The sequence below is a fragment of the Rhizophagus irregularis genome, chromosome 14 (genome assembly GCF_026210795.1).
Source record: "Rhizophagus irregularis chromosome 14, complete sequence".
NCBI lineage: Eukaryota > Fungi > Glomeromycota > Glomeromycetes > Glomerales > Glomeraceae > Rhizophagus > Rhizophagus irregularis.
Genome location: NC_089442.1, coordinates 4,433,879 through 4,447,587, shown reverse-complemented (window position 1 = coordinate 4,447,587; position 13,709 = coordinate 4,433,879). Strand labels below are relative to the sequence as shown.

Here is a 13,709-nt window from a genome sequence, read left to right as displayed (position 1 = left end):
GTTTAACGAGTAAAGCAAATTCCTTTTAATATAATACTGTCCCAAATGCACAGTATGTACAGTACAAAGCCCTCCATATTTTTGTGGATAATACTATATTTAGATTACCCCCATAAATTAATTTGACTGTAACGTGTAGCATGTTTCCGTCAAATTTATTACGGATTGCATTATGTCATGTATAATTTTAATCGATGTAGTAGATTGGTGTCGGTAATGTATCACTTTCGCTAAAAATGATTTGATTATCATAATTTTATCACTGAAATATGATAAATTTAATAAAATTTAAAGACTTTTTTTGTTCATGCTACAACTTATTTACAGAATTTGTACACAATTTACAACTTACTATATGACTTAAGTTCAGTCTTTGATCCCGATGCGAAGCGACAGACTGTTGCTAGTTTACAAATTATAAATAAAAAAAATAAAAATAAAAATTTATCGTCCGGGCCGACGGGTCGAATTCAAATTTTAATCAATTTTATACACCACTAACATCCTTTTCCTACACAACATCCTATATAAGGCTCTTCGAAAAAAAAATGACCAGAAGCTGAAGGTTATGTCAAAAAAAATTGATAATAAGAAATAATTTTACACAATAATTCAAGTAAAATTCAACGTCATACCAACATTGGCCTCTTCATAATATATTATACTTTAAAAAGTTGAAGGATAAGGAGATGTGGTTTAAAAACCTATCGGCTAAAAAAATTACTAATACTACAAAAAATATTATAAGTTTATATACTATTCAAAATCCTAAGTGCTTTTAGTTAAAAAATGTTAAAAAAGTTCCAGTCACATTGTTGGAGACCATCTTTACCATTGTGGTTAGAAAATTTCTCCTCCATTTGTTATGCTAATGCACACATAGTTAGATACGAGTCAAATGGCAAAAAAAAAACCTTAATCTGATCCAAAAACTTACGGAAACTTGTTAAGAAAAACGTGAAAAAAAAGAAATCCACAAAATTTGGGATTGAAGTGGTCAATGAGCAGGTTGTTTCAAATATCGTTATAAATAATTTGGTTAAGTCAATAAGAGTGAAATGTGAAGAAGCTATTGAAATATAAAAATTAAATCATGAGTTATCACGTTCTTAAATAATCAAGTGATATGACCGTTGGTCGTTGATTAAAGCAATTTTTTCCAAAAAATTTGCTCATCGTGGTATAATATTTTAATAAATTATTATGTTTTTATATTTTATTAGTCTTTTGATTCAGTATTGATAAGTACTGTATTGCTGAGATTAACACCAAAATTGATTACGCTGCGCATGTAAAAAAATTAAACTGCTAGATCTATAATAACATCTTCGATGCTAAGAAGCTTTAAAATTTTATGTTTCATTTCAGGCCAATCATCCATTTTCCATTCACCTTTTATGATTGCTTCTCTAATGTATTTTCGAGCTTTCTCAACTTCTACAGTATAATAACTAAACCATAAAAAGTTATTATTAATCAGTATTCATTTTTCTTTTTTTTCGAAAATAAATAAGTAAATAAATAAAATACTTACATTACTTCAGGAAACCAAGTTTTCCAACGTCTTTGATGAGGTAACAAATAAAAAAGTTCGATTTCTGCTATAACTTCTGCTTTTTGTACTAAATATGAAGCTCTATCATTATCCTTTTCAATTGCCATATTAAGTAAACCAATAAATAAATTCATTAAATATATAACAATTAAGAATGAAAATACTGCCATTAAAATAAATTTCCAATAGATGTTGGATCAGGTGACCAAGGTGAAAATGAATTTTGGCTACCTAAAAATTATTTGTTATACATGTTTATATATTAGTATAAATTACAATATTTTAATTGTAAATATTAATTAATGTTAACAGTTACCTGTTAAAAATAAATAAGTTGCAAGAAGAGAAGTGGAATATGAATAAAATAAATTTGTATTTTCACCAGGTACTTGAATAAGGGTTTCATTTAATATTTTTCCATTTTCATCAGTTTGATTATAAGTATTAGAAAGAGTCCAAGGATTATTTGAATCATTTGGATTTTGTGCCTTTAACGAATCTAATAGCTTTTCAGGATGTAAAAGTAAAAAAAAAGCATGTGCAAAACTTAAAATAATAATTGCCAATACTACCAAAAAGGAAAATACACGTTTAGCTACTCCAAAAATTATTGCAAAATAAACACCAAATGATTCAAATATTTTAAAGAAAAGTAAAAATTTTAAATCTAATAATAAACATGAAATTGATAGTGCCCATTCGGGTGTAACAACTGTAACATCATTTTTAATATAATAAATTGATGTAATAGTAACGGAAAGATACGCACTTATATCTGGTTTTTTTTTTAAGAAAGTTAGTTCAAATTTAATAAACTTTAAAAAATAAGTCTTAAAAATACGCTTACCAAATAAATTCCAAATACTTGAAAAATATTTTTTTGGATTCCAGATAAATTGTCTTAATTCAAATATAATATGAAAAAATCCAAATGCAATCGAAGTTTGATAAAGATTAATACGAACATCTCGAGTTATAGAAAGTGTAGGATAAGAAGCAACTGTGAAACATACAAGAAAAACCATAAATAATAGCCAAATAACAAAATAATATATCCTTCCAAATGTATTCCATTTAAAATTAATAATTGCTTCACCATTCCAACTCGTATAAAATTCTTTTTTACAAGTATCAGTAAAAACACTCGATTGAGGATAAAATATTTCTTTCCACCCACTATATTCAAATGGATAATAACAATAATCTATATAGGGCACAATAAGAACAATTTGTTGTTTGCGTTGTTTAGATTGATCGCGTTGAAATATTAGAAATAGTTGAAATATTACTAATTTAATTAATTTAATTGTATATTTTCGATATGTTATAAAAATATATATTAAAAATAAAATAATTAAAATAATTGTAAATGGTAAAAATAATAACGATATTAAAATCAATAAAATTTTAAAATTTAATTCATATTGTATAAGTTGTTTACCAATTTTTATTTCTTGGCAAAAAGGATAAAAATGTGAATAATCATTATCGTCAATTTTTTCATTAAAAGGGTCTAATAACATAAACATTTCAGAATTGAATTTTGTTATGTGATCAGGATATTTTTTATGTAAATCATTCATAGAGGAAGTTATAATATTGAGAAATTTCAGATTTCTTTTTGGATCTTCTTTAACAAGTTTCATGCATTTGTTATAAATATCTTTTATATAACGAGTTAATTCTGGATCAGACGACTTTATTAAATTTGGTAATAAAGTTGGTCCATATTTCGCAAGGCATCTTTCATCTTCAATGATACTGCTAATGATTTCAATTAAGAAATCTTTTTTTACATCACTCATTATCGGTAATATAGGTCCAGAAAATTCTTTGACTTTTAGTCCACTATTTCGGCGAAATTTATATTGAATTTTAATACTCTCCTTATTGTTATTATATTCAAATATTTTTATAGTCTTATTATCTAGTAATGCTAATGCATTATTATTAAGGATTTTCCATTTCAGTTCCTGAAATTTCGAAGAGTTCTGTTTTTTAAAAATATTTATTGAACACAATTCTTTTTCATCCATATAAACTAAGAGTTTATTGGTTGTCTGACTTATTTTCCATTTATATTTTTGATTATCAAAGTTTATTTGTTGAATATTTTTATGTTCTTTAGAAAATAAAGATCTAATACTTTCCATATCAGGAAAAGCTAAGGTATCATTACAATAATTCTTTTCGAAAGCCGTCTGACACAAGTAATTATTCCAACCGATAAAATCATCTTCTCCCTTATGAGATTCATAAAAATCATGCCAATTTAAATCTGATAAATTGATGCATGAAATTTTTCCATCAACTAGTCCAAATGCTTTCTTTGATCCTGAATTATATTCACAAAGAATAAACTTATTCTTGTAGTCGTTCTCAGAGTTTTCATCATTAAACATCCTTGATGCATCTACGGGTTGTTTATTGGTATCAATTATATCATATATATCAGTTATATCATATATTATATTTATTGTGTATTTTTCAGGTGAATTAAAAGCTAAAAGGTAAACATTATTTTGTACTTCGCACAATTCTATCTTCATATCAGAATTTATTAATCAAATGTTACGAATTGGAAAATGTACACCTTTTGAAAAGATTGCAATTTCATCATAATGTTTCACCAAAATATAATTTCCTTTAGACATTACCGTCAACTTGTTATTAGTTTTACTATGAGTTGCCGTAAACCCAAGCGAATAACTAAATTTCAATCGTGATGTTTCTAAATCCCAATGAAATAAATAATTTGAAGAAATAGCCCATACATTATTATCCTCATCAATAAAATTTCCTTTGTTATTTGATATTTCACAAGATGACATTAAAATTAGCTCATCGTTTATTTCATCATGTGGAGAATAAATTAATATTTTAAAAGAGGTATTTATTACAAGATTGCCATTTTTTTGGAAAAAAATTGTAGGTTGCCACTTTTTAAGTTTTGGATTAAGTTTAAATGGACGATGTTCATTTGAAATTTGAAAGATTTCTACACAAACTTCATGATTCCTTCTACACAAAAAACAAACAATTTTACTATCATTTACTTTAATCATAAAAATTTTCTTTGATTCTTCTGGTACATTTACTTGAGAATCTGGGATCAGTTTAGAATTATCTACAATCCATCCTTCAATTGATTTATCATCTTCGCTATATGTGACGATATATGTACCGTTAGGAGATAATGATACTAAAGATATTTGTTTTCCATTGTGCGCGTGGTGCGGATCACGTGAGTTGTGTGACACTATTTCATTGACATCATCTGATATTTGAATAGTATTTTCTTCGCTCATTATTTTAAGAGATAATTTGTTATAAAAAAAACCATGAAAAAAAGGGAATATCGTAAGAATAAATAATAAAAAAAAATACATCTCAATCGACATGCGAATCTTATTCATTTACTGTATGAATGACATCTCATTGTTACATTGCAGAGCCCTTTATAAGATCGCCTTTTTTGGTTTATACTGATTCATAAGTAAGGTAGTAATATTAGTCTAATTTTGTCCATGTACCTAACCATATGGTATATATATATACAGTACAGTACCCCCACTACCTCATCAAATGTAACGAAACAGTTTTTTTGAGCCTTAGCTTCTTGCAAATGTTTCCATGATAACTACAAGAAGTAATGAGAAAGCTTTATTAAATGATCATTTAATTTTATACGTTTAATTACATGCCCATGTGTCCTTAAAAATAGTTACAGTCTAACTGCAAATATATCTATTGAGAATTTATAGAATTAAAGTTGGAACATATGATGTCATATGAACATACATATATTATTTCGTTTGAAAAATCGCAGAGATAATTCCGGTCATGTTGATTCTTATCAATTACGGTAATTATACAATTAGCTTTTGTGGGTGATCCGGGATTTACTGACACCTCCTCATTATCCTGACAAATATTGTCCTCCTGATAATCATTAATATAAAAATTTTAAAAAAAGCTTTTTAAAGATTAATAATTAATCATAAATTTTTTTTCGAAGTATTGTTAAAACTTATTACATATTAATAAAAAATATTAATTTTTAAAATAAAAACATTAATTCTTGTGAAGTATTATTAAAATTATTAAATATTATCATCCTAGGATCATGCTTTTTCATCGTGCTGATATTTTTTCATTAAACTATAAATAAACTAAGCTATAAATAAACTACAATTGCATAATTATTATTGCACTAAATAACATGTAAAAGGTAAAATGACGCGTCACTTTAAACCGGAAATAGCTTAATATCGCAGTTCGGTGATATTCTAACCCCCCTATCCATAATAAAAACGTTAATTTTTAAAATAAAAACATTAATCCCCTGTCGCACTTAAGTGTAACTCATGATTTCCTTCATACTAATTTTTGAAAATTGCGAGTGATTGGCCGAGTTTATAAAAACTTTAATGTTGTTCAATATCAATAGAGTTCATCTATTTTCCCAACCATTGATTCTGATGTTTCTTCAAACCATTCTCCAAATCTGAGTTAATTTGAATATATGTCAGCCTTATAGTACAAGTTATTCGTTTGCAACGTACTACTAGCTATAGCAACTTCTCCTCGTGGTTATTCATTCTTCTTGATTGCCATTGTTTAATTCTTCATGCTGTCAATATAATAAAAGATCGTTAAAAAATTATCGTTATGAAAATTCAAGGTAACATTTTTATACCATAACTACTTCATCTTCAGGTAATGAATTACCTTACATTAATTGCGTCAAATTCAGAAAAGTTAGAACAAAGGAATTATCTGGCATCACTTATATAGCATGTGAAAGAAAACAATCCTGCTTACAAGCGTCTGATTTTTTTAACGAATAACGAACAAATATGTTCTGCGCAATTTTCTATATTTTGCCTATAACTACAGAGCGTCGGCGCACAAAATCTATTTAAATTTTGCCAGATTTTCTGAAAGGTTTTTGAAAAATCTGGTAAAATTTTTTAAATCTTGAATGATTTCGGACATTTTACTGCAGATTTCAGTATTTTTCAGAAGATTTCTGGAATTTTCTAAAAACTTTTTGTGCGCTGCAGAGCGTACGCAAATTAATATAATATAAATCACTTTCACTTAATAACGATAAACCCTTACGTTTTTGATTTCCTACAAAGAAGTAGATAGGTTAATTAATCAGAATATGTAAGGAACGCGCTCACAAAGAAAGCGACTTCCAGGTTTTCAATTTGACACCACGAGTAACCGGGAGGAAGCAGAATCCTTAAGCTGTACTACGTTGCCAGAAAATTGAAAAATTTTACTAGTTCAAAAGGATTACACATAATAGAGATGGATATTTAATGATGACAAAATTGTCACAAAATTTGGTAATTAAGCATGCGTATCCACATAATTTAACAGTTAATGTTGCGTTCAAAAAAGATTTATTCACTATATATATTTAAGCTATTCTAAATAAGCATTATTATAAAAATACAAAATATGTGTATTAGAAAACTGAATTAGAATCATGACGACGTTATTTTTTTGAAGGTGACAAAGGATATTTTCTTGCCTTTAATATTTTGTTCTTTCCAAATTTTATTTGAAATATCTCTTAACTTTCTAATATCTTCATTTTTACTTATTCTTTCTAAAATAGATTTCATTTCTACATTCAAGCGTTTGGTATTTTCTCCAATTTCATCAAGTACGTTGTCAGATATTCGTTTTATACTCTCATTCTATTTCATTTAAATTTGCAAGTAAATTTGTAGATAATGTAATATGCTCTTGTTTCCAGATTGCTGCGTGATGATTTAATGATGAATTTATAGGCGAAGTTGTTTTTTTAGGATCATGAGATGGTGCTATCTCGAGATTATTAAGTGTTTTTTTTATGATCATTAGGTATTGATGTTTCAGGATTATGGAGAGAATCAATCCTTGTTGTTGTGATAGTAATAATGGTGTTTCATAACTATGAAACATATGTAGTCCAAAACTCCAAATAATTTCGACACAGATAAAAAGAGAGAACGTGTAAAAAAAAAAATTCGATAGTAAAAGAATTACGTTACTTTACATTATATTATATAATGACATGAGTGATGTATGGATCGGATCATGCGGATCACGTGTCATTATAATTATTAGTGAAAAAATGTGATTAAAAAACATGAATACTACGAATTTAAGTCAACAAGGATCAATCAAACCCCGTTTTGGTTCAGAATTAGATATATCAGTATTACCTATTGGTAAAGCGAATTAGTGATGGTGTTTTAGGAATTTATGGAGAATATCTTGTGATGGTAATAGGGATATTTCATTATTTTGATGAAAATGTACTCTAAAATAAATAATAAAAATTAATTTTTATATCTAACTTATTTTAATATTATATTGATATACTCCCTATGTATTTACTACTTCATCCTTTGTTAGTAACGAAATATATATGGCAAATTTTGATAATCAAAAGCGTAGTAATATTTAGGATGAGGTGGCTGTAATCACAACCAATTAATCCAAATGATCGATGCTTCTAATTTATTTACATGCACCACCTCGAGATAAAAAATATATACATTGACAAGTAATATTAGGAAGTAATTGAATAATTGAATAATGTATATATTGGTTTAACCATTAATTCTACTTAAATTATTTCACAAATCCGCTTGGCAGCTTCATCACGACTAGGATCTGGCGTGTAATATACTAATTGACCATAATGATTTCAAGTTGAATTCTTTTTTTAGAAAGTATATTTTGAGTACTACTTTTAATTAAGATTACACTTAAATAACTTAAATATCAAACCGTAAAAGATGTTCATATTTCTGTAATTGGCAAACCCTTAATTCACTGTTAAAAGATTTAAGGCAATTATTTGTTTTTGGAATTTGTTCTAATGGCACTTGTAATAAATCGGCAGCAATAATTCTTTCATATGTACACCATCTAGAAGCCAAATCTCCACACCAGTAATCATGAATATAATAAACAAAATCCAATGCACCTTTAATAATTATTGATAGCTTTAGGATTTATTTTTTCTTGAATTAAATTATTCTATAAATTAGTATTCACAATCATGAAATGTCATGCAAAATTTTTATGCGAAAAAAAATAAATTAAATCACAAAACATACCTTTAAAAAATATTCTGTATCTGTTATTACATGTTAAAGTTTTTTTCAAACGTAAAAAAGAAATAAATGAAACAAATTCACAATCTCTTTCTTATCTTTATAACGTAGTATTAATTCTTTTAATATTGAAATGATTATAACTATTACTAGCGCTGAAAATAATAAATACCCTATTAGGAATTACTTTTTTTGATCATCCAATACAAGTAACAAATAAAAGAATTTTTTTTATTTGATATACCGAATGTTTCCATCCAGATGTAAAAATCTGCTGATGTCCAAATTTCCAAACTAGATCTCTTTGATTTTTTGTCGCTAAACCGATTATTTAACTTTTCTTGGTTTGTAATATATAGTTGCTTCTATTCACTATCTTTACTATTTGATAAAAATTCATCTATATTAATTTCCTATGCTTTGTGTTTATCCACAAACTTCTTTATATATATATATATATATGTCATATATTTATTAAAAATCTTGATTTGATAATAAAACCTTACATTATTAATTATAACTTTTCCATTTAAATGTTTCGCTACATAGCCCATATAATATTATCTGTGAAGGATTAGCATGAAGTTGTAATAAAATTTTGTGGCATTCTTTTTCTGTTTCATTAAGGTGAAGAGGTGGAGGTTGGTAAACAACGCTGACAGACCTCTAGATGTTTAAGATAACTAAAAATACTTATACAATTATTATTTTTTTTTCTTAATCCATGCAAATGCGAGATACTCAACAAATTTATACATTTGCCGTTTTTGTTTCTGGATTAGATTTTTTAAACTCATATCACTTCCACAACAACACTGTAAAACAATAAATTCCCTTTATTTTTAATGCTACTGTAGAAGGTGTTTTCCATTTGTGTTCTGGTAATCTGGTTGAATATTTTTAAGAATAAAGTTATACTCGCTTAAAGAAAAATAGCAATACTTTGTGATTCCCAGTTTAAATTATTAAATTCAGAAGCTGAAGAGAACAAATTTGTTCTTTTTGATTTTGATTTAAAATAAGGTACGAAGGAGATTTTATTATATCTATAACGATCTATTGGTGTTATTAAAAAAAAATGTTTCGCTATGTTTTTTATCAATAATAATATAAAAAAATGTTGCAACCCATTTTTTTTTAAGTGTTTTAATATAAAAAAATGTTGCAAAACACGTTTTTGATTTATGAATTTTACCGATAAAAAACGGTTTTTAACGTTTTTTATTTGATTTTTATAAAAATAATCAGATCAGATCAGATCCGTTCGGAACACTAGGTTCTGACTGTATATTTTAAAATAAAATTACTATTATAATTTTTTAATAGTAATTTTAATATAATTATTAGAATATATTAATTTACTACTATCTTTCTTGTAAAAAATATCTATAATTTTTTAATTTAATATTATATTATTTATTAAAAATGCATTCATTTTTTAAAACATTGCTTTTCTATAAATTTTATACGAAAAAAAAAATTTTTTTATTATAAGGTATGTAATATATCAATGAAGGATATGTTTAATGTTTATTTTAAACTAATATCAGTAATATGTAATGATGAATATGTAATTTATAAAACCAAAATAAAATGAAATTGTAAGAATTTTTAAGATTTTAAATTACCATACAAAAATCTGTAGATAATTTTAATTTTATGTGCAAAAGAAATTTTTTTATACTTCTAATAATGAAAATAATTTTCTAGAATTTCATTGGTTTATATCCAGGAATCATGTAATAACTAATTAGTTCCTCATATAGATCTTCCGAAAGAATCTTCCTGTATGGTCGTACACTTTTAGTAAACTGATCAGAAGAAAATTGGAAAAACTGGATCAACGGAAGTATATTCTTAAGAGTCATGGAAAATGCTTCAACTTCTTTAGGGGACCAAACTTTAGGATCTGGATTTAATGAAGGATGTTTGGCCAATCCCCATTTGAGAATCCTATTCCAAATCTCAATTTCATCTAACTTGAGTTTGTGACTCTTAAGTAGTTCTATCAAAACTGCTTCTTTGATTTCACAAAAATCATCTGATAAAAACTTTTCCAACATATTCATGGTAGCATTGGTGCAAAAATCCACTAAAATTCCATGTTGTTGACTTGTATGATGTACCAATTCAAAGTTTTCATGTAACCACTTACGATGTTGTTTTATTAGTTGCGATTCTAAATAGCTAACAACTTCTTCAAAGTCAAATTTTATGGCTGCAAGAAGAAGATCAAAAATTTCCGAAGGTTCATTATCCATGGAGATATAACCACTGTAAATATATCTTATTGACGTAAAACGAATTAATAATAAATTAATAAATTAGCAACAAAACTTAATTCAATTAAAAGTAAACTCACTTGAGCAAAACCTCAAATGTCTTTGATGAAATACCAGAAATCTCAATTACGTGGAGTATTCCTTTATCCAAGATTTTACGAAAAAAAGTAGAACGTGCATAAAGAATAGATGCATGTGCTTCAAATTTCTTATTTGGACATGATCCGACATCGATGGTCACATCACAAAATTTTTTTTGTTCATAGAAAGTAGCAAAGTCTTGACAAAGTTTTTCACAAAATCGATTTGATATTAATTTCCTAATATTGGATATAAAAGGTATTTGTTAGCCCTTGAAATGAAAAGTGCCAATAATATCATTTATATTACGCAACCTTTTAGTTATTTTTTGTCGAACAATATTACGGTATGCCAAATCATTAATTATGGCTATTTTTTCATTTGTTAAAGTACCAAATAATCCTCTAAAAAAAAATTTAAACAAGCGGTAAGTATTAATATTTAATCACATAAGATATAAGGAATTTTACGTACTCAGATAAGACATCCTTAAACTTGAGAACTGTAGATTTGATATCCAAACATTGTTGAATAATAACACTACTTATACTCGATTTTTTTGAGGCAATAGTATTTAATTGTTCTTCATATGCATTTACCTCGACCAAAATTTGATTGAATCTCTCACTTTTACTAGCATCATCCTCTTCATAATTGGATATTTCATTCGTTAAACGTATTATTTCACGTTGAACAAGGAAAATTATTAATTGTATTGACATCGGATCACTGGCAGGAATTTGACTTGGTAATGATTCGAATATGTAATCCTCTTTGCCTTCTTTTAAATCTTTCAAGATTTTGACTTCCTTATTCTCCACATTGGAAGCATCATCGTTGAGAATAAGCACTGCAACACCTTCATCATCAAAATTTGCAGGCTGTGGGGTTTCATCACCAATTTTAACATACAAAGTTTTATAACTTGATTCCAACAACTGTAGTGTTGTCTTCATTTTATCTACAATCTCATCAGAAGATCTAATATACAGAAAGTTACCTTCCTTCCTACCACATTTTGTTAACCATGAAAGAAGCTCTATTAAATAAGAATAATAGTTGAATAAGTGATCACATGGATGATTATAATATTATACTCAAGTATAAATACTTACTTGCATCATGTTCATTTGTGAATCCAATGGAATGAACTTCGGTAGAATATGAAGCTTCCTTTAAAGCAGTTTTCAACCCGGTCTTTGCATATTCAAGGTTATTTCTTGTATCTGTATCTTGACCATCAGTAAAAAAGATAATGGCCAAATCGGTATTAATTCTATCAAGATTTTCGATGATTGAACTGAAAGCGGCTGAGAAACTTGTACCTAAGATTCATAAATATAAAAAATGTTTAAATGAAAATTCATTAAAACATTGATTAAAATTTAATGACGACATAGTTACCTCCACCAGAGCGTACATCCTCAAAGTATCTTTTTATTCCGCCATTTGCCCAAAGCATGCCCGGATGATCTCTGAATCTAATCTCTTGACAAAATGACTGAAAAAAGAAACATGTAATATCTTTTTCAGCAAGAACCTTTCTTTCTATTAATCCTCCCATAATCTGTAAAATAGCATCTTTTGCTTGACGTATTGGCGAACCTGACATAGAACCTATAATTACCGAATTAGATTAATATAAGAAAAAAATAAAAATCAACAAAAGTCGACGAGAACAGAAAGATAAAGCAAAAAAAAAAAGTAAATATGAAGTACCTGAAATATCCAGGCATATGAAGAGTGAAAGAGCACGATTTTCATTATCAAGCACTGCTTGAGGAATCTTGAGAGATAATACAGTTTTTCCTTTAGTGTAATTGTAATATTGAACACTCATATTTAGTAAATTGTTGATGGTAAAGAGATAAAAAATGTATAGCCATTAGGAATGTTCGAATTGCTTGGTGTTTTATAAGATTAGCTATTAATTATTCGTTAAATTATCAATTATAAAGTGTGTAACCGTAATATTTCGAAGACCACTACTAATAAGTCAACAAGTCAACATATTATACTTCAAAACTGGATAATCCGAACATGAATTACAGATAGATGATGACAATATGTATCATGTTTTGTTTATTTGACATATGAAACACGAATGAGTTATTTAAATTTTTACTGTTCTTACTGCTTAAAGTACAAGTATCGCAAGAGTATTTTCCAAAAAGATCATTGTACAATGACTAAAGGATTATTCATCACGTGATATGTTGTGTGAGCTAATTAAGACGTGATGATGATCAACCAGAAAAATTTTGATTGGCCTCAAATGATAGTTGGTGTGTCGGTTCGAAATCGGTTCGAACTTCGAACGGTTTTTATGATTAAAAGTAGTTTTAAGCCCAAGAGATCTAGAATCTTTTAAATTTAAGATCGGTTCCAGAATCGACTCGAGTCGACTCATTTTGAACCGATTCCATCCCTACGGACAACATTATATGCTATTGCAAAGTCTTATAAAGTTATAGTAGGGTTTATGAGAAATTTCACTTCACTTGCCGAAATAGACCTTTCTAAAGTTGTGATACATTCCTGGGAATTACACAATTATTTCGTGGAGATTGCTAGAAAATCTCTGTAATCTCCCATGAATTACTAATATTTCATTAAAAATTCTCTTTTTAACATCTGCACCTCTCCGTAAGGCAGAAAAGTTATAAA

At 27.3% G+C, this 13,709-nt stretch overlaps 3 protein-coding genes across 3 annotated transcripts; all 3 read right to left on the bottom strand.

Moving 5' to 3' along the window:
• Positions 1-1,300: 1,300 nt before the first annotated feature.
• Positions 1,301-4,863, bottom strand: OCT59_006652 (uncharacterized protein; the record flags this gene model as incomplete). The annotated part of the gene is made up of 5 exons (XM_066141408.1): positions 1,301-1,451; positions 1,535-1,622; positions 2,403-2,555; positions 2,997-4,098; positions 4,213-4,863. The coding sequence occupies 5 exons, from the start codon at positions 4,861-4,863 to the stop codon at positions 1,301-1,303; spliced, it is 2,145 nt and encodes a 714-aa protein (XP_065998196.1).
• Positions 4,864-7,264: 2,401 nt separating this feature from the next.
• On the bottom strand, positions 7,265-7,516 carry OCT59_006651 (uncharacterized protein; the record flags this gene model as incomplete). The annotated part of the gene is made up of 1 exon (XM_066141407.1): positions 7,265-7,516. One exon carries the CDS (start codon positions 7,514-7,516, stop codon positions 7,265-7,267), a length of 252 nt encoding a protein of 83 aa, XP_065998195.1.
• Positions 7,517-10,385: 2,869 nt separating this feature from the next.
• OCT59_006650 (uncharacterized protein) lies at positions 10,386-12,882 on the bottom strand (the record flags this gene model as incomplete). The annotated part of the gene is made up of 7 exons (XM_025320063.2): positions 10,386-10,965; positions 11,042-11,281; positions 11,357-11,446; positions 11,517-12,081; positions 12,158-12,367; positions 12,447-12,659; positions 12,762-12,882. 7 exons carry the CDS (start codon positions 12,880-12,882, stop codon positions 10,386-10,388), a joined length of 2,019 nt encoding a protein of 672 aa, XP_025172214.1.
• Between the last annotated feature and the right edge of the window lie 827 nt (positions 12,883-13,709).